At 43.7% G+C, this 19,952-nt stretch overlaps 3 protein-coding genes across 13 annotated transcripts; 1 reads left to right on the forward strand and 2 right to left on the reverse strand.

Moving 5' to 3' along the window:
• Positions 1-72: 72 nt before the first annotated feature.
• Positions 73-5,784, reverse strand: LOC112895707 (DNA repair protein XRCC2 homolog). Of its 9 annotated transcripts, none has more exons than XM_025963695.1 (12): positions 5,417-5,782; positions 4,805-4,946; positions 4,494-4,645; positions 3,617-3,681; positions 3,328-3,384; positions 2,780-2,914; positions 2,185-2,290; positions 2,063-2,093; positions 1,873-1,982; positions 1,081-1,163; positions 504-556; positions 73-380 (listed from the first exon to the last, which is right to left on the reverse strand). In XM_025963695.1, the coding sequence occupies exons 1-10, from the start codon at positions 5,612-5,614 to the stop codon at positions 1,134-1,136; spliced, it is 1,026 nt and encodes a 341-aa protein (XP_025819480.1). In that variant the 5' UTR covers positions 5,615-5,782; the 3' UTR covers positions 73-380; positions 504-556; positions 1,081-1,133. The 9 variants fall into 9 exon arrangements, with proteins under 9 accessions (XP_025819480.1, XP_025819479.1, XP_025819487.1 ...); XM_025963694.1 differs by having other exon boundaries at positions 73-430; XM_025963702.1 differs by adding an exon at positions 1,657-1,769 and having other exon boundaries at positions 73-556; positions 1,873-1,979; positions 5,417-5,775.
• A 1,838-nt stretch (positions 5,785-7,622) lies between these two features.
• Positions 7,623-12,975, forward strand: LOC112895523 (probable ion channel POLLUX). 3 transcript variants are annotated; one of them, XM_025963475.1, is made up of 13 exons: positions 7,649-8,451; positions 8,554-8,622; positions 8,722-9,339; positions 9,524-9,706; positions 9,812-9,871; positions 9,954-10,157; positions 10,536-10,784; positions 10,851-10,949; positions 11,030-11,224; positions 11,606-11,698; positions 11,782-12,045; positions 12,135-12,345; positions 12,643-12,975. In XM_025963475.1, the coding sequence occupies exons 1-13, from the start codon at positions 7,774-7,776 to the stop codon at positions 12,654-12,656; spliced, it is 2,937 nt and encodes a 978-aa protein (XP_025819260.1). In that variant the 5' UTR covers positions 7,649-7,773; the 3' UTR covers positions 12,657-12,975. The 3 variants fall into 3 exon arrangements, with proteins under 3 accessions (XP_025819263.1, XP_025819260.1, XP_025819261.1); XM_025963476.1 differs by lacking the exon at positions 12,643-12,975 and adding an exon at positions 12,429-12,616; XM_025963478.1 differs by lacking the exons at positions 12,135-12,345; positions 12,643-12,975 and having other exon boundaries at positions 7,623-8,451; positions 11,622-11,698.
• Positions 12,976-13,057: 82 nt separating this feature from the next.
• LOC112895524 (serine/threonine-protein kinase SAPK4) lies at positions 13,058-17,879 on the reverse strand. Its single transcript, XM_025963479.1, has 9 exons — positions 17,427-17,879; positions 17,246-17,320; positions 16,554-16,655; positions 16,423-16,476; positions 16,118-16,210; positions 15,929-16,021; positions 13,962-14,066; positions 13,760-13,858; positions 13,058-13,644 (listed from the first exon to the last, which is right to left on the reverse strand). Exons 1-9 carry the CDS (start codon positions 17,544-17,546, stop codon positions 13,300-13,302), a joined length of 1,086 nt encoding a protein of 361 aa, XP_025819264.1. The 5' UTR covers positions 17,547-17,879; the 3' UTR covers positions 13,058-13,299.
• Between the last annotated feature and the right edge of the window lie 2,073 nt (positions 17,880-19,952).

A 19,952-nucleotide genomic window follows, 5' to 3' on the forward strand; every position in this document is an offset into this window, starting at 1 on the left:
AGCTACAGTCACTACGAAAGTTACACGCTTACAGCACCCTTGAAATCCATCGTCTACTTTTAGATTCAGACAGATCAAAAAAGGTCCAGTAAATATTTTCTCCACCATAATGCTTAAAAGTTCAGTTCACACGTTGGATCACAAGCTTAACGGAAGCATCAGCTCATAGACAGCCTACTCTTCTTTACACAAATTATGATCCATGAGGTGACCATAACCATGATTAAAATACATCGATGACACCATCATAATTCTTAAGTAGGCCACTTGTGCACATATGCCGAAAACAGAAAATGACATGCTCTCATCATCAGTACAGGAGTCCCCACTCGTCAATGGGAAGGCCGGCAGAAAAGGATCGCCGCCGGCTTCGGTCTCACCTTCATCGTTGATATTATAATTTGAAATAACTAAGACATCGGCTGACATGCTGATTGACAAACGACAATCAATAAAAGATGGGGAGAAACACAGTGCTCGAGTGGCAGAGAAAATGACCATACCAACAATGATGGGTACAATGACTTTGTGATCACCAAAAAGGGTACATCTTTTCCTAGAAAAGGAGAGGGAAACACAGCTGGAACTTAAGAGCATGCAAGGACATTGCCAAAAGGGATAAAGTACAACCATATAACTATTAAATCTTGAATAGGAAATCACGAAATGAAAACAAACTTCTATTTAGGAAACAAGCAAAGATTCACAGCATAAAATCAGATGTTTCAACAAAGTTGTTGCATAGTACATGATGACACAGAATAGGACAAAATACAGTAGACAATCATAGTGAATGTTTCCACAGCAAACAACCAATCAGCTGGCCTTGAATAAATCAGCATGTCAAATTGAATTACTTATGCTATGTAAAAATGAGTTTCCCAACTTCTCAGGCCCCAAATGAAAGGCCTTCTCATTGCTGGCCTCAGGATGAGTTCCAAGTTCCAACATTCATCAACCCTTAAAATCACTCTGAACTGAGGCAACCAACACAGGTGTATCACAGATTGCTATGGCATGGGTTACAACAGGACCTACTGGATGGTATTTTGGGACTTCTCTTTCAGATCAAGATCATACCTGAGTAGCTGAAGCTTTAGTGTCTCTGCATCCTATGCCTTTTTTCCTCCTCCTCATGACTGGTAATGTATCTTGTGTACTTCCTATGATTACAGAAACAGAAACCTCATGCACTTGGAATAAACAAACGCATAAGTTAAAATTCGCATGACATTGGTACCAAACAGTCAATGGTCCAGACAAATGTTTGTATAAAGAAAATGGGTTGCTTTCCCCAGGAATGTTATAGATTATAATGCCAGGTCTCATTATGTAATGCCAAACACCACAGCAAAAAAATAAAAGGTTGCCCGATCATTTTACTTAACTGTTAAGTTTATGTTGAGAAAATTTGCAATAATGATGTTATGTGAGTTTATTTTTGGCCTTTCGGGTCATATTTAGCTATTACAGCAAGATTAAAGTCAAGCCACGGCAATTGTACATTTGGTGTGAGGAAACAAGAAAAGTTCAAAATAGTTCCATATGACTATATCTATGTATTAACAAATGGAAGCAAACATGCTGATGAAAAGTACTTCTGTGCGTGTATGTGTGTGTGATACAATAGCAGACAACGAAGATAGAGATACTAACACAGCATATCCTGTGGGCATGCGTACTTCTTTTCAAAGATTTCATGAGGTAGGTCACATTCATCAGCACAAAGCCAGAGACTGGTAAATTCACTGTACAAGGATAACACCATCCTAAAATTGAAAAGGAATCATCTAAGTTAAAAGAAATATGGTACCAATAGGGAAATTGTTATGTTACCAGTAAGCAAAAGGAATATGAGATGCAAGATCTTACACCCACAATAGAAAACTTCTCCTTTGTTTTAAGGGAAGGTTGCATCCACTCAGAAGTATATGTAGAAAGCACCTCATTTTCATGCACAGAGGGAACAACTGCTTCTTCTACTGTACAATAAAACTAATAGGATTATAGTGACCAAGAGAGTAAATTTTAAATCATATATCATAGACTTAACAACCTATACCTTGCAGGTTTATCCTGTGTGTAACAAAGGACTGCAAGAACACAATTTCAGAGAAACTTTAGCCTGTTATAGATGAGTACACATCAACAAAAATTGAAGCTAAGCATCAATTTATCACAGACCTGCCATATTGATGGCATATATTCCCGACAAGAGAGAGTTCTTTCTTCATCCAGTCTTGAATATTTCAAAACGGTTGAATCCTCCATCATGTATTTCGAAGAACCCCTAAATACCACAAAAAAGCACCTAGCACTTTCAGGTGAGGTGCCCAAATTATATATTTTGGAGACAAATAATTTATCGAAATGTTCAAGAGTGATAACGATCTAAGTATCTGACGGATCATTTTATACTACAATTTTGCAACCAAATTAAATTGGATATTAGATTTGAAAATTTTGCAATATGGTTCAATAACCGTCATATGCATGTAAAGTAGACCACACCGCACCTTGCTAAATCCCAAGGGCTGGACACTAGGTTAAAATAAGAAAATATAATCTCTGTGTTTAATGATCTCAAGCTTTCAAAGAGATTAAACATTCACCAAATGATATAATGCTTGAACTGAAAACATTGCACTAACTAGAAAGGATAGTTAGAAAGATTATGGCTTATATACAGTTCTAACATCCTACAGTTACATGGCAGCACAAGATACAAATTTACAAAGTAAAATTGTTTACAGAAAAGTGAGGCGAGAATATTGATTACCTATTGAAGTCATTTGCTGTTGTAGTGCCTTCCGCATAAATGGGTGCCTTCGTGACCAACACCAATGCAGGTTGAAGTTGCAAAAACTTGCGTATCTCGTGGATAACAGTTTCAGTAACACTCTGCAGTGATTTCCTGCATCAATAATTGTAGTTGGCCCAAAAGCAGAGAGATAAAATTGTGACATAAGCCTTTTAGCTAAAAAGGAACTGATGATGAACTGAATCAGTTCAAAATATAATTTGGTGTCATTGCTGCCTGTTAAGCATTTTTATAACATGGTATAACTGTCAGCCTGTCACATTACTCTAATATGCAGACAGTATTGTAGTGGCTAAATTTCCTAGCCAAACTACTCGCTCTTTTTCTATATCCAAATATATGCAAGTTCTTAGAACAAAGACATAGAACTATAGAAGTATAGGACGCTCTTTTGGTTAGTCACATGTCGACAAAAATAGAATGACTTAACATAATAGATGAAATGACAACCAACAATGTAATGACAAATTGATGGTTGCTGTGTAGGTATATAGTTTTCAAATCACCCTTTATTCTCTCCGGCAGGTTGAGAAGCACGATCTATCCAATAGAAAGCACCAATGCTGTAAAAAAGGGTACTAGAAGGTTAACCATCACTGCAGCAATGAAAATACAGAAGCAGAGAAGCAAGTTATCTGCTTTTTTTAAAAAAAAAGGAGGAAAGGTTAATGAATATCACTTGTTATTTTCTATGCAACAGCAATACGCCAATAACTATAATAGGACCATTTAGAGCAAAAGATACAACGGGTCTAGTATAAAATACAATTAACACAAAAATATGTAACGAAATACCTGTCTATCATAACGAAATATATGCCAAGACCAAGAACTTCACTCCTTGACTGAGATTGTACAGTCTGTAAAGTAAATGAAATCAGAGGAATAAGAACATATGGGTCTTGTAGATAAAGATATGATTTATCTAAGCACGGCAAGTAGATTGCCTGGTTTCATTTTCCACCAAATGTCCCTAGTAATTTCTTAACTGCAGTGGTGTTTTAAAGAATTAGGGACAAACTATGTCAAATACTTTAGTATGTACTCCTTTCTTGTAATGTGTGCATGGATCTAAAAAAATGAAATTCAGTCTGGAGAGGGGAAATTTTATCTTAATTCTGGAACATTGTGCTTAGAGTCCGGAGCACATAAAATAAGATGACTGAGCATATGGTGGTGAGAGTGAAAATCAGTTTTAGTAATCCAGTGCTAAATGAAGCTTGTCACATTTATACCTAGTAAAATCCAATTTTGTTGGTTGAGATTAACAAAAGAAAATAAAGCTCAAAAAAATCAGAAGCGCTGCTAAATGTGTAAGATGTATCGTTCTTGGCTGTCAGCAAATATCGTCTCTTCAAGGAAAAAAAACTCAAAGTGCATTACACTTGTGGCCAATAGAAATGAGCAACTATATACTCTTGTCCTGGAGACATGGAAAGGAACCTTTTTAATGCTCACCAATTATGCACCATAAACAACCCAGCCAGTTCTTTCCAGAGGTTCTATAGGCCAGGACTCAGGAGTGAGCAGTTTAAGATAGACCAGCTGTTATAAGATTCTGCTTGTTTGTTTTATTAACAACAGCTCAAGGAAGCGGTGAACAACATATATATGAGCATGCCAGCAGGGTAGTGATTTTCTGAGATATAGGACCCATACACAGAGAACTTGCCTTCAAAGCAGCTGTAATTTCAGAACTGTTGTGACAACGGGCATACAAGAAACGCTGCATGCAATCAGAGAACAGCGCGTTTTCAAAAGAACTCTGAAATTCGTCCTTGGTGCCATCCTTTTCAAGGTCTCCATTTCTTAGATGTGCTGAACCTATCAAATGTGAAAGGGGCTCTATGAAGGGTATGCAGTGCAGATTGATGAAATTGTAAAGCCTATAAATGTTTGCATAGAACCCAGGCTCTTGCATATGCAGCACTGGCGTTAAGTCAATAACGCAAAATTAAGTAAGTGGAAGTGGAACATACTGACCCTCTGCAATGCGTTTCCTCAGAATTTGGGCCAGCCGCAGCACATCAAACCGGCAGTCCAGGTCCAAGTACATGACTGACTTCCCCAGGCCCCCAATGTAGATGCCCTCCCATTCCTTTGGTAATATGCACTGCACTGCAGCCTAAGATACCAAACAAACACTGAAGTTAGCTTTCCACAAAAAATAGAAAGCGATGGCGTTTTTTTCCCCTTGAGAATCACTCCCACCCCAGTATTTTGTCTTCTCAAAAAAGGAGCCCCTCATTTGGAGCATTGCAAGTCTGAAGTCAAACACTTATGCTCCCTATTTTCAAAACGAGCTCTGTGCTTCAGCATCCCCAATATCGGAAACTATTGTTGCCTATCAAAGTTGTGCAAATTCCTGAAGGTCCTACAGATCTCCAGGGCTAAATATAGCACCTAATATACATTGCATTACACAGTCAATTATACACGCCACAGCTCATACGTTTATTTCACGAAAATATTCTTTGCGACCAAAACTAGCGGAAATTTACTGAAGGCGTTCCCCCTTCATAACAATATTGCAAGTTTGGCACCATGTTGGCGCCATTCGCATCATTTTCTGGACCAAAATGGGGCTTGTCTTACCATGAGGAGAAGGTGGGACTTGCCGGAGTTGGACGGGCCGGCGATCTCGACGACGTTGCCCGGGCGTAGCGGCGCGCGGTGGAGCGGCGGAGGGAGGATAATTGGGGGGCGCGAGGAGAGGGAGCGGGAGATAAAGGTCGCCGCCGTCTCTTCGACGGCCAGCCACGCTCGGGGTTCTCCTCCCGCCTCTCCGGCCATGGCTAGGGTTCTCGAGCTCTCGTCGCCCTTTTTCACCGGAGTTTTTTCAAACTTATTGGCGCTCGGTTCGATCGTCTTCGGCGCCTGAAGGTTTGTGTATTCTGTTTGCGCGACTGCAGGTTTGTGCCTCGCGCGTTCTCGGGTTCGACCGTTCGATCGTGTTGGGCTGGGCCGAGTAGCCAGCGAATGGTGTCGAGCGAATGTGGGGTCCGCAACCGGTGGGTACAGCACAGCACTTGACTTGGGCACGGCAAGACGCCTCCTATTGGACCACGTAAGCGTTCAGCTGACCGGATAACAAGTACTAGACGGCTGTGTATGTTGGATTTGCTAAATTGATACTTGTTCGCTACTGCTTGCTGCGGCTGCAGCGCTGCAGTTCGAGATCAAGTCCCGATGTCACGTTGGTTTTCTTGCTTGGCGATTTTGTGGAGGGGATCAATCAGCCATGTGTCTAGTCTCTACCAGCATTGTCATCACAACCTTGGTTGCTACAGTATTTTACCCACGCATCTCTCTTTTTGGCAGCTTTCTTACTATTCTTCTCGTTCCAATGTTTTCCGTCTATGTCCATGTAAGCATGCTGTCCTCGAAGAAGAGCAGATACTTGCTATCCCTTTTTATGCACAATGTAGTGCAACGTGGCACATTACAAAAGAAATTAAAGGTTGAACAAAATCGATCAGTTTTCCCAAATCGCGTAAGTTGGAAAACAGCAATTAGGTCCATAACCCAATTGATGCCCTCATATGCGATGATATTTTCTAAATCATGTTTAGGCTAAGACTCCTTGGAGCTGTTTCTTTCGCCTTTACGAGATCCAAGTTTTTATAAGCCGAAATGTAAACAAATTGACAGCTTCTGGCCTCAAATAGTAGATTCCAATGATTTGCTCTCCACCAGTTTCTACCAGATTGTGTCACACATATTTATTCACTCATAATGGTTTGTTTCTTTCACCCCCACCTCTTTTCCTTCATTGTGTTGCATGGGCCAAGTAAGAGAAGGGGAAAAGTGGTCATAAGCTATCATGCAAGTTGCAAAAAACAGTCACCGGCTTTATTAAAACGTTCAAGTTTTCACAATTTAGCTCTCCGCAACCCATAAGCTGTTTTCACACCATGATCACTGGATCATAGGAATTGGTATTTTTCAAAAAAAAAAAGAACCGTTTACCATCCATCACCCGATTTCTATAGCTAAATACACTGGTCTAGATTAACAATTTATTTACAGAGCACAATGAGAAAAAAAAGGGTGTCTGATGTTTAAGGGAAACTCCAAGTTTCTGGATCTGTTGATTTGTTCTGAAACTGGCTAGCATCATATGAGAAAAATAAACTAATACTTCATGATTCTCATTCTCTACACTGGTCTGTCACTCGTGTGTCAGTTGTCACCCCGCGAGGCCGCAACGGAAAAGAGTTGCTTTCAATAAACAAAGGATCATGGAAAGATCTCCCCTCAGAACCAACCATCAAATAATTCAAAGAAAAACCATCAAACGATGCACGAGCACATGGCCGGCACCCATCACCTCCTGCCGCGACGTGTAGATTTATCGCTAGTTGAAGCGGTTTAGCGAGGCACATTTCACTAGGCTAATGCCACTGCCAGTGGCAGTGTCCTATGCCGCGGACGGCGCAGATCCGGTTCCTTCGCCGGCGAGGGCAGCGGCCGACGGCCCCGATCGCACATTGGCCTCCCGCCACCACCTCTGTCGCGTCGCGTCGGCGTCGCCCGCCGGCCCCCACAGCAGCGGCGCGAAGATCTCGCTCTCGCCCACTGCGCGCTGCGGGCCCCATGGGGACTGTGGAGATAGACCGGTAGGGCCAACCGGCCAAGTGGGTGTTCGGTGGGACAGGCAGCACGGGCGATCGCCTGCCTTTGCGGCCACTCACGCGCGCCGCACGTGACTCCCGTGCGATCGCCGCCGCTGCCGTGCCGCCCGTCTGCTTCCTCCTCCGTCCTCCCGCTTGCTCTCGGCAGTCGGCACTGTAGCAGCAGTTACACTTACACAGTTACGTGCCTCCATAAGCTAGGGGCCAAACCGTTCGCATCACGCGGTGGATGCTTCTGACAGGTGGGGCCGAAGGAGGGTGGCCCGCGAGTCAGAGGTGCTGGTGGAGAGGGGTTAGTGGGGGCGGATAAGCAATCACATGGTTAAAGGGCCATTTGGGAGTGGTTTATTATTACCGGGCGGGCGCCGGAGGGAGGGGAGGGGAAGGAGCTTGAGCTCGCTGCTAATGGCGGAGAGCGACGGGGGCGACGCCGCGAGCCCGAGCCCTGGACCGCGGGACGGCGGCGGGGCCAGCCCTGAGCCGCGGCCGCCGCGGCCGCAGCTCACCAAGTCGCGCACCATCTCCGGCTCCGCCGCGGCTTCCATATTGGCTGCTGATAGGGTAGGAGGAGGCGGCGGCGGAGGAGGAGTTGGTGTAAGAGACAGCATCCTCGTCCGCCGCTCCTCCACGGCGCCCCTCCCTCCGCCTCCGGCGTCCGCGGCGCCGCGGCGGCTCACCGTTGCCGTGGACGATCCCTCCTACGCGGCGCCCAACGGTGGGGTGCTGGACCGCGACTGGTGCTACCCGTCGTTCCTCGGGCCGCACGCCTCGCGGCCGCGGCCGCCGCGGCAGCAGCAGCAGACCCCGACGAGTGCTGACCACCGGAGCGCTAACCCCACCGTGCCGCCGAGGGTGTCGGTCTCGCAGAGGGAGGAGGAGAAGAGCTTAGCGTCCGTGGTAAAGCGCCCGGCGCTGCTCGAGGAGCGGAGGCCGCTGCCGCCTCCACTTCCACCCCCGCGCGCTCCGCGATTTGATCTCTCTCCGTATCTCCCGCTCGTAAGTCAAGCTAGCTGTAGCATGCCTCTGCCATAAAAGCTGGTCATAACTCGTAACTTTCACGATTCATGTGCTATTTTGGCTCATTTCCCTTTATTGCAGTTGCTGGTCGTAACTTTCACTAGCTCTGCCCTCGCTATTTGGCAATGGATAAAAGTTATGAGACTTCAGGTTATCTCTTTGATCTGTCATCTGTGAAATTTTGTTCCGCTAACTGTTTTGCATGAGTTCATTCTGCTAACAATTTAGAAGTTTTCAATATTTTGCCAGGAAAAGATCATATCGTGCAGTGATGGCAATGCTGGAGACCGTAAGGATACTGAGAAGGTGTCTTGGATTGACAGGGACCATGGCTCTGCTTTTATCAACTCGGGGAATTGGAATTTAGCTCCACCTAGCACCATCTTTGCTCTTGCAGTCCCGCTATTCCTGTTTAAGTACATTGATCAGCTCCGACGGAGACAAACAAATTCCATGAGGACGAGAAGTAGCGAGGAAGAAGTGCCTCTCAAGAAGAGGATTGCCTATAAAGTTGATGTGTTCTTCTCAGGACACCCATATGCAAAGCTTCTTGCCCTCCTATTAGCCACCATAATTCTCATTGCTTCAGGTGGGATTGCACTGTATGTTGTTAGTGGCAGTGGATTCCTGGAGGCTCTTTGGCTTTCTTGGACTTTTGTGGCAGATTCTGGAAACCATGCCGATCAGGTTGGCCTGGGGCCAAGGATTGTGTCTGTGTCAATTAGCTCTGGGGGCATGCTGGTGTTTGCCACGATGCTTGGGCTTGTGTCAGATGCAATATCAGAGAAGGTAGATTCTTGGCGTAAGGGGAAAAGTGAGGTGATAGAGATCAACCATATACTAATCCTCGGATGGAGTGACAAGCTGGTAATATTCTGATAGAAAACTGCTTTAATATGTAAAATATGTATATGATCAGATAAATATGCAATTCTTTTGTACTTTATCCTCTAATACCAATGAGAGAAGTTGTGCAGCAAACACCAAATTCTATTTTTGTAAGCATTAATAAAATTGAATAATTTGGCTTATGATATCTGTACTGGACCAGGGATCTCTTCTGAAGCAGCTAGCTATAGCAAATAAGAGTATTGGTGGTGGTGTAGTTGTTGTTCTGGCAGAAAGAGACAAGGAAGAGATGGAGATGGACATAGCAAAGCTAGAATTTGACTTCATGGGAACATCTGTTATATGTAGGAGTGGCAGCCCTCTAATTCTTGCAGATTTGAAAAAGGTAGAAGGTTAACAATTCTCATCTTGTTGTCCCTGCTCGATGCACCATGCAGCACTCCTTTTGATGATTTCATCTCAATAGCAGATCTCTCTTTTTTTTTGGCAGGTTTCTGTTTCTAAAGCGCGTGCTATTATTGTTTTAGCATCTGATGAAAATGCAGACCAAGTTAGTAGTTTTGTTCTACGCACATTTAATATTTGTGGAGCTTATCATATTATTCCATATGCTCACATTTTGTGTCCCATAGAGCGATGCACGAGCTTTACGAGTGGTGCTGAGTCTGACCGGAGTCAAGGAGGGTCTAAGAGGCCATGTTGTTGTAGAGATGAGTGATCTTGACAATGAACCCTTAGTGAAACTGGTCGGAGGTGAACTAATCGAAACGGTTGTTGCTCATGATGTGATTGGACGTTTGATGATACAGTGTGCACTCCAACCTGGCCTGGCACAGGTACATCTCAGTGTTATTCTGGTTGTATAGTGAACTATATTAACCTCTGTAACTTTCCTTGAATCATGGTATTTTAGGATTTCTGTATGGTACCCCTTTTCTCTTTACACAAATACACATGTATAAGAAAGACATTGTTGTTGCTACAGATTTAAATCTATGGAAGTTCTAAACTCATAATATCAAAGGCATTACCCAGATGCATTCAGCTGTTAGATCTTTGACCTTTTTTTTAATCCAAATCTGTTCCAGTGTTCACTTATTATGTGATTGAAATTTGAAGCTCCATGGTGGACCAAATTTTATTTGGCCCTGCATTTTTTCCCCTTGGTATGGATCACCACACTCAAAATATTAACCCCTCAACCACTTTTGCAGATATGGGAAGATATATTGGGATTTGAAAATGCAGAGTTTTATATTAAAAGATGGCCAGAATTAGATGGCATGAGGTTTGGGGATGTGTTGATCTCATTTCCTGATGCTGTACCCTGTGGAGTCAAGGTTGCTTCAAAAGCCGGAAAGATCTTAATGAATCCTGATGATGAATATGTTTTAAGGGAAGGCGATGAGGTCCTTGTTATTGCAGAAGATGATGATACCTATGCTCCTGCCCCACTATCAGAGGTGAATTTCCTCACTTCTACTAAGGTTCAATAAGAGTTTTACCTGATAGATGCGATCTATTTTCAGGTAAGTAAGGGTTTCCTGCCTAACATACCGACCCCTCCCAAATATCCAGAGAAGATTTTGTTCTGTGGTTGGCGCCGTGACATCCATGATATGATAATGGTAACTTTAATAAACTATTTTCTCTGAATGATGTCTGATAAATCATATTTTTGGTAACAAACTTTAGTGCTTTTATTTAGGTTTTGGAAGCATTTCTTGCTCCAGGTTCAGAATTATGGATGTTCAATGAGGTGCCGGAGAAGGAGAGGGAGATAAAACTGACTGACGGTGGTTTGGATATATGTGGGTTAACAAACATTAAACTTGTACATAAAGAAGGGAATGCTGTCATCAGGCGGCACTTGGAAAACTTGCCTTTGGAGACATTTGACTCGGTGAGTACAATTGCTCTTTTTTATAGACATTTTGAAAAAATCTTTGTTTGATAAAAGAAATAAGTGATGAATCGACAGCGAGGTAATAACATATTCGAATGATCTGTTATTATCATATTCCAGTTGAAGCTTCAGGTGCCCATATAATCATGTGTTTGCAAATTGCAATTGTGTGAAATGGTCTGTTAATATATGTACTAAGTTTCATTATCTTATGTTTTAGATCTTCATCACATAACTGAGATAAAGTTTGAAGCCTGCAAGTTGGTTTGTTTACATAGAGTTAAAGCATCAGCACCATTATTCTTGCTGTGATTATATTTCTCCAATTGCTAATTTACCTCCCCAGAAGTATCTCCAGTGCTAACTTTGAAACAACAGATTTTAATTCTTGCAGATGAGTCGGTGGAGGACTCCATTGTACATTCTGATTCACGTTCTTTGGCTACACTTCTTCTAATTCGTGATATTCAGGTGAGAATAAAGCAGCCGGGTATTATAACATACACAGTGTATAAATGAATGACTTGTGCATTATTGTTGTATGCCTTCTACAGTCTAAGCGTCTTCCATCGAAGGAGCTAAAATCACCTCAGCGTTACAATGGCTTCTGTCACAGCTCCTGGATTCGGGAAATGCAGCATGCATCAGACAAATCTATAATCATCAGTGAAATACTGGACTCTAGAACAAGAAATCTTGTATCTGTCTCCAAAATTAGTGATTATGTTTTGTCAAATGAACTTGTAAGTATGGCTCTTGCAATGGTAGCGGAAGACAAGCAAATAAACAGAGTGCTTGAAGAACTTTTTGCTGAGGAGGTACTTTTCTAATATGCATCCTCCTTTATCTGTTGACTACCCAGCTTGCCATGTCTTGCTCCTGATTTTTTTTCCTTTGCATGTTACAGGGCAATGAGATGTGCATTCGATCTGCTGAATTTTACCTGTATGAGCAAGAGGAATTGAGTTTCTTCGATATAATGGTTAGGGCTCGTGATAGAGAAGAGATTGTGATAGGGTACCGCCTTGCTAACACTGACCAGGCAATCATTAACCCAGAACATAAGGCTGAGATTAGGAAGTGGTCGCTAGATGATGTCTTTGTTGTCATCTCAAAAGGTGACTAATATTCAAGAGCATCTCACTTTTTTTGTGTAAGTGCATATTCTAATGCTAATCCATGCTAATTGAAATGATAACAGGGCAAACATAATGTAAAGTACAGTCCAGTCTTGATCCAAACCATTAGCTCTGTACATCAGTGCATGTTAATTTGTAGCATTCAATCAATCTCGCATAAACAGTTCCATGTCCACCCCTGGAATTTTGTTGTAGCAAATGGTACAGTGAACCAATTCAGTAGAGCTAACTTGTAATCCTTTGAATTGCACATTAATTATCAATTTTTCATTGCAGAATTGATGTTGTAGGACATGCAGCATGTCCTGTTGTGGCTACATTTGTTTGTTCCTGCTTCGTTTGTTTCTCTCAAGATTTAAATCACAATCACTCTGAAATAGGGTTAGCTCCAATATGCATCTGATGCTTTTCAACTAACGATGCCAGATTATTGTCATCGGACACCTAGATTGGCTACAATAGGTTAAAGCATATGTTGCAGTCTTGCAGCATTGAAACCTCTGCGGCGCCCCTGGGGATACTACCAAGAGCTTCTTACATTTTCTGATGCATGACAGTATGTGTTCATAGTATAAAGATTCAAACCAATCAATCAGACAATCACAGTTATCTGTCCCTTCCAATATCTATGCTGGATGTTCAGCTGGTGGTGGATAGCATTGATCCCACTTCAACAGCCGTTAGAATTATCACACTGGAACCCATCAGACTGTACAATGCAGACAGACTGGCACATGGTTCATATTTACAGGTTTCGTCGTCTCCAAGTATATATAAGAAGGTTTTAGTTTGTCTCAGTGTATCAAGTAAATTATGTTACAGGAGGGGACGACCAAACAGAAGCAATACTGCAGCCAAAATTCCACACATCCCACTGAATCTTCAGCTTCGCAGTAACCCGGTTATCTACATGCAACTTTCTTCCACAAGATTTCATATGTGTAGAGCGTCCATTCGGAGTTCTCCGCTTGCATGGACCTCCTTGACCCTCCTATCATATTCATCTTCCTCTTCCTCGTTCTCCTCTGGTCTGTGTTCCTCTTCCTTTTCTTCTTCTTCATCCGAACACTCGTTGCTCCAATCGTAGCCTGATCTGGATGATTTTGGCATGGTCCTTGCATCTTGGACAATCTTCATGATTTCTTCTGACGTTTGGTCTGAATAAGAAGGTACCCTGTTATCTCTTTTGTAGTACATGGCTTGTGCTGTCTCCGTGAGTTCCCGTGGTAGGTTCTTTAGGAACCATGGATGGCTCTTTATTTCCATCATTGTGATTCTCTGGAAATAGTTGTAAAAAATATGGCATCAACACTCGACAAGATTACCATGGTCCATACTATGCCATTTGTAGTACGATGTATCATGACTGTCATTTACAGGTTGAGATCATTACCCTAATTGGATTGGCAACAAAGATACGGGCAAGAAGTTGTTTGCAATCTGTAGATATGTGGACATAATCTGGTATCTTGTATTGTACTTGCATTATTTGCTGCAGGTGAAGAGTGACTGGAATGAGGATAAAGTGATGTGGAGGAAGAGAAATGCTAGCAGACATTGGATGGTTATTTATAGCATTGACTATAGCCTGTCACCTGAATGGTCTTGCGTATATTCTTGGGGTCATCCGGGTCTTCAAATGGGTACGCTCCCACAAGCATGACGTAAAGAGTCACCCCACAGGACCAGACATCTGCAAGCTACATAAACAAGTATCACTGTCATCAATGAGCTTAGCTGAATAATACTCTGTTAGATAAATATTAACTAACTATTTTAGGCTAAGAGTGAATCACAAGGTCAGGAGTTAGATTTTTCAGAATGGAATTAGATGAAGGAAATAATTATCTGTTACTCGCACTTGATATGACTTACTGCAGTCTATGTTTTGTGCTAAACTGACAAAGCTTCAAATTCAGTAAACTGGTGTTTTATTGATTGCGCAGCTTTCAACTGGTGGAATTCTGTTCTGCTGTTGCATTAGGAATAAATAAAATGTATAGACCAGTATGTGGGTTGGGATAAATCACACAGTATAAACCATAAAGACGTTAACCCTAAACACATCACACACAAAACACTAGTCATAAGAATCGAAACAGATAGGGGCACCATGAGCATATTATGTTCAAGAAGTCACAGAAGCATCAAAACGCAAATTGGGTGGACAATCTTGTTCAAATTAGCAATATGGCGTACACATGAAGCCCAATGGTCAGCCAGCTAGTTGTGTCCTTATAAGAAGCCCTAAGAAAATTTCTTAAAATAAAGTCCCTGCAACAAAATTTCCAAAATAATGAATCTTCGTATCAAGCCGTACCTAATGCTACCCATGATAGCGCATTCCCTACAATATAAAGTGAAGTCAAAGCTTGTGTAACATTCGGATTGTGCAATGCAAATGTTCATAGTATTGTCCTTTATTGATTTAGTTGCACGTCCTATGTTCTGAAAACTAGATTCAACAAAAGATACAGACGTTAAGCAGTCTCTAAGGAGGATGCAAGATGGAAAATAAGACTGCAGAATATTCCTCCTTAGAACCTGGCTTGTAATGAACCTATCAGAACCAATCTATTCATGCCAATGTTTTACAAAAGAAACTAGAAGCTGAATCCCTCCATCAACAGTTCAAAGGCTAAGAACCTCTCATAGAAACATGGAGAATCTGTAGGATAAGAACCTCTTTTGTGGATGGATGATCTGTCATCAAACAGCTCCACTCCACTTTTCCAATGTCAACATCACTTGTGGTACATATTACCTCAACAAACCAAACAGAAGATGTTCCAGCACCTCATGCTGTGATGCTGACAATGACTCCTCATCCAAATCAGAAGCATTTATCAAGAGAATTTCAGATCCTTTGTTCTTTCAGTAGTTGGGACTACAGCTAAGAATGAAATGCACTATCAAATTGTTGCGAGGTTCATCTGGTAGCCAAATAAGACTGTCCACTAACAGCATGTCAGCAAGACAGCAACAAAGAGGTTTGGCACGTCCACTAGAATTTTACAACTTTTTTAGTTCATCGTCATTAAATGACCAAATTTGTTCGGCCAGAGAACACAACTGCTTATTACGATTTGACAAATAAGATTAAGGATTATATATTTCCTAAGATTCTTCCCTGCTCATGCAGAATTACATAATTTTTGAAGGAGCAACTTTTGTTTCAGAATGATTGATCATTCAACCTGACTTTTCATTACATTGAGAAGCCAAGCATGTAACATCACAATCATAGACAATTGTACCCCCACTATGTGGCTGTGATGGGGAAGTCTGATCACTATTGTTCAATTTATGTACCTAAAAAGGCTGGGTGAATCAGTAATGTTATGCTAAAACACTGCAAATCTTCGACAGATTTTTTGAGTTCAACTTGCATCTTAATATTTCATATATGAACAAGAAAGCAAGGCAAAAGGGCACTTGCACAAAGTAGTAGACAATGCCTAGATAAATATTGCAAGTAACCTAACAGAAAATCTAGCAAAGCTGCAATAGGAACAAGAAAAACATGTAGTTTATATGAAAGAAACAAGGGAGATAAGCTCACCTTTCCATCATACTCGCGACGGGATAGCACCTCAGGTGCAATATATGCTGGTGTTCCAACTGCAGATTTGGGTCTTGAATGCAACACTGATGACTGTTCCAGACATGGCAGAAACATGATCAATAAGAATTTATAGAAATGTCATAGCATTGTGGTATTAAGCCATTAACCATGGATCCAGCAAACCACCTTGGAATAGCCAAAATCACATATCTTAAGCCGTGGAGCAGGGCTACCATCCAAGAGAACATTCTCCAGCTTCAAATCTCGATGGCATATTTGCTGGTATTTGAAAACTTTGCCCTCAGAATTAATCATGGGAAATAACAAATAGATATGAAGCTCATACATCAAAATACAGTTTTCACACTAACAAAAACCAGAGACTCTACTAAAAAACAGAACACAAATATACGAAACTTTTGTTCTTAGAAAGTAGGATGGGATTTTGTTTCAAGAATGAGGAGGAAATCTTTTGTTTGTATGTTTTGTACCATGTAATGGCAGTAGCTCACGCCACAGATCAACTGCTGAAAGAAATACCGGGCCTGCACTAAGCAGAAAAGAATTAAGTATCACTCTTTCATTAAAAGATTAACATAAACTCAGGAACAAACTGCGAGACCTCATCCTCACTAAACCGCCCACGATCACAGATTCGATCGAAGAGCTCTCCGCCTGCTGCAAACTCCATCACTATCATAAGATGTGTGGGTGTAAGTATCACCTGCAAAAAAATTTCACAAAACAATTAAAACAATGTCATTCAGACAAAGAGGAAGAAAATATACTACTGAAGCTAACAGGGTGGAGGCACAATCTGATTTCTTCATCCATTTAAACTTCACAACAGTTTTTTTTTTTGGTCAAAAAACTTCACAGCAGTTTAAGCAGAAGGCTTTGCACCTTTTAAATTTTGAGATTTGCGTGAAAAATCGACACAGAAAACATATGGACTAACTAGTATCTAAAGCGCATGAACCCCTGACATTAAAATGCATACCTAATTCGTGAGAAACACAAGGGGAATAGCCTAAATGGAAAGGGACAAAGAACGGAGGAAAGTAGCAAAAGTTGGCACCTAATTAAACAGCCCCAATCAAAAGATTCCCCCACTACATGCAATTAAGAGGAATCAACAACGTCTCGAACTAACTACAAAATATATCTTCAAAAAAATCCTTGATCCGCCACCCTTTGAAGCCTGTCTCTAGCACTAAAATGGCATCATACAACCTGTGATATTAAAAAAAAGGCGAAGCGAAATGATCGAGAGGGCAAATGGGCAATTAAACATTTCGGTCGACATTGACGAACCTCCTTGAAGCGAATGATGTTGGGGTGGCGCAGCGAGCGGTGGTTGATGATCTCCCTGTACACATTCTCGTCAATCTGCGCAATTTAGATCCCCAAAACCAACAAAATTAGAACCCCATCGAAATCCACCCAGACCCAGTAATTAATCCACCACCAAGCCGTAACAAAAAGTCCAACGAACCCGGTGGCCACGCTCGATGCACTTGACGGCGACGAGCTCCCGGGTCTCACGGTTGCGCATCAGCCGCGCCACCCCGAAGTTCCCCGACCCGATGTCCCGCACCGCCTCGTACTTCTCCATACCTACCTTCTCCGCCTCCGCACCCCGCCGCCTGGGCTAGCCGCGGTCGCGTGCCCCGCGTCTCCCCCTCGGCCTGAGCAAGCACGGTCCGGGGGCGCAGACCGCGGGGGCCCAAGGCGGCCGTAGCCTGATCGCACCTGAGTGGAGGAAGGAGCGGGCCGGCACGGCACGACGGCTCAGGCGGCGGCGCGGCTGGTGTGCGTTTGCGTTGCGTTGCGCGGTTGCTCCTCGTCGGCCGGCGGGTCGGTGCGTGTGCGCAAGGCGATCGGGGATTATATAGAGGTGGTGGTGGTAGGAGCGCAGCGTGACGGGTAGGCCGCGCCAGCGTGAGAGCGTAAGGGAAGGGAGGAAAGGGAATGGAATGGAAGGTGCCAAGGAGGGCGGGGAGGAGCGGATGTCGGGTGGGCCCCGCCGTCTGTGTCCGTGTCCCGCGCCGGGCGCGTGGGCCTTGCGGGGCCTGGCTGGCTTCGGTTCGCCGTCGGGTCCGACGTGTAACATTCCGTTTCGCTTGGATCGGGGGTCGTGTTCTTTGTTTGATCAGGAAAACACCTTTCAGCCTCGGAGAATACCTCTTTACAACCTTTTTGAATTGTATGAATGGAGATACAATTTCTCAAATCTACTTATTCTGTTTCAGATTTAGGAGCTAGCCAAGTTCTTCCATCTGAAATTTATATAAAAAGATTTTCTTGGTATATCTAAGCTCTAATATATTATTAAATTCCTAATCCAATACCCATGGGCCAACTGGTATCCGACACGAGTTGAGGTAAAGTGTCCACCACGGATCATATATATAGGAGTAAGGTTGTATATTTGTATGTTGTATACGTTCACTGGAATTCGAACTAGGTGCAGATCTTCGGCTATTCGGATGGAAAAATATTAAATATGCTATAATGACAAACCATTCAAGCGTCGCATTGGTTAGGACGTTAGGTCGTGAATTTGGCTTAGTTTTCTCCATTAAAATAAAAAATGGGTTTCATAAACTTGGACAAGCTTGACTACATTATACCAATCACGGAGTGCTTTAGCGATCTCGTCAACTGATAAACTAAGCGCAATTATTGCGTTGTGATTTTGATCATGCAGAGATACTCAAAATAGCTTTGATTTCGATGCATCCTGCCATGATTCACGAACCAAATTAAGCTTGAGCTCAACCCGACCGAGAGCTTTACAGGTGACGAATTGGAGAAAGACGACGATGCCATCCCCATCCCTGCTCCCAAGCTGCACTCGAAGGACGAGAAAAGGAAGAAATAATAAAAGGGATCGATTACTGCCGCCGCCACGTACAGGTACAGCCTCTCTGCTTCCCTTCTGTTCCCGTCCCCGGAAAACATGGGCGCCGGACAAATCATGCACGCATGGAGCTGGCGCCCTCCGTCCGGCGCCATGTGAGCGCGCGTGTCGTACGCCCGCCATGATCAACCGGCCGCTAGCGAAAGGTAATTAGGCGGCGGCTTTGTTTCCCCGCACTGTCTCCTGGCTAATCAAGCATACTAGCTAGACAACGTGCCAGCGGCCGACACTATTCATGTCCGGTCCGGGCGCCAAATGCCGTGGACGCCACACCACGCCGCCGAACCGTGGCCTCAGCTCCTAAAGGCCACACGAGCCAAGCGTCGCGCAGCGCGTGTAGCTCGTGTCAAATCACGTATGGGCACGTACGCCGCGCGCGCCACTGCACGTATCCTTCGCCCCCCAGTCAATTCCCTCGGCCGGCCGCGTGGCAGTTCAGGCCTCAGGCCTCAGGGCGCGCCGGGAGGGAGAGACGGACATGATGTGCGCGCGCGGCGGGCCGGTGACCTGCCGACCCCGGGGAGTTGATGTGTGCCCGCGCCGCGCGCGAGCAGGTGACCTGCGCGTCATGGTGGTGGGCGAACGCGACCGTCTGGAGCCTCTGGATCTGTCTCCTCCTCACTGCCGACTTGCCGATCGAGCCGTCATGACTCACGCTTGCTCTCGATCGATCGGCTGAGCTGTGTGTGCGTATGGGGCCATGGGGGTATGGCGATTCCGCTGCGTGGCTGCGTGCCGGAACGCGACTCGATCGAGCTCGCCCATCGCGTTTAGTTCGGAGAGATCGATCGGGATGCGTCAGGGGACGTGTGATGTGGACTTTGGCTTGTGTTTGTTTGCGTGGAGGGGCGGTATGGGCAGCGAGGTGTAATTTGCGGCTAGCGACTGGAGAAGATTTTTGCGAGCGTCGATTAGGGTGATGCTACCAGGTCGTCGTCTCTATCTGATACGCTGTCAGCCAACGCATCAGGCGGCTGTAACATTGCGGCCGGGGAGATGTATACTAAACCATCGGAAAAACAGTGGATTGGCAAGCTACAACCTCAGTGTGATCGTATAGCTAGACGACTAGACCACACTTGTATAATTTGTAAACGC

This window comes from Panicum hallii, chromosome 5 (genome assembly GCF_002211085.1).
Source record: "Panicum hallii strain FIL2 chromosome 5, PHallii_v3.1, whole genome shotgun sequence".
NCBI lineage: Eukaryota > Viridiplantae > Streptophyta > Magnoliopsida > Poales > Poaceae > Panicum > Panicum hallii.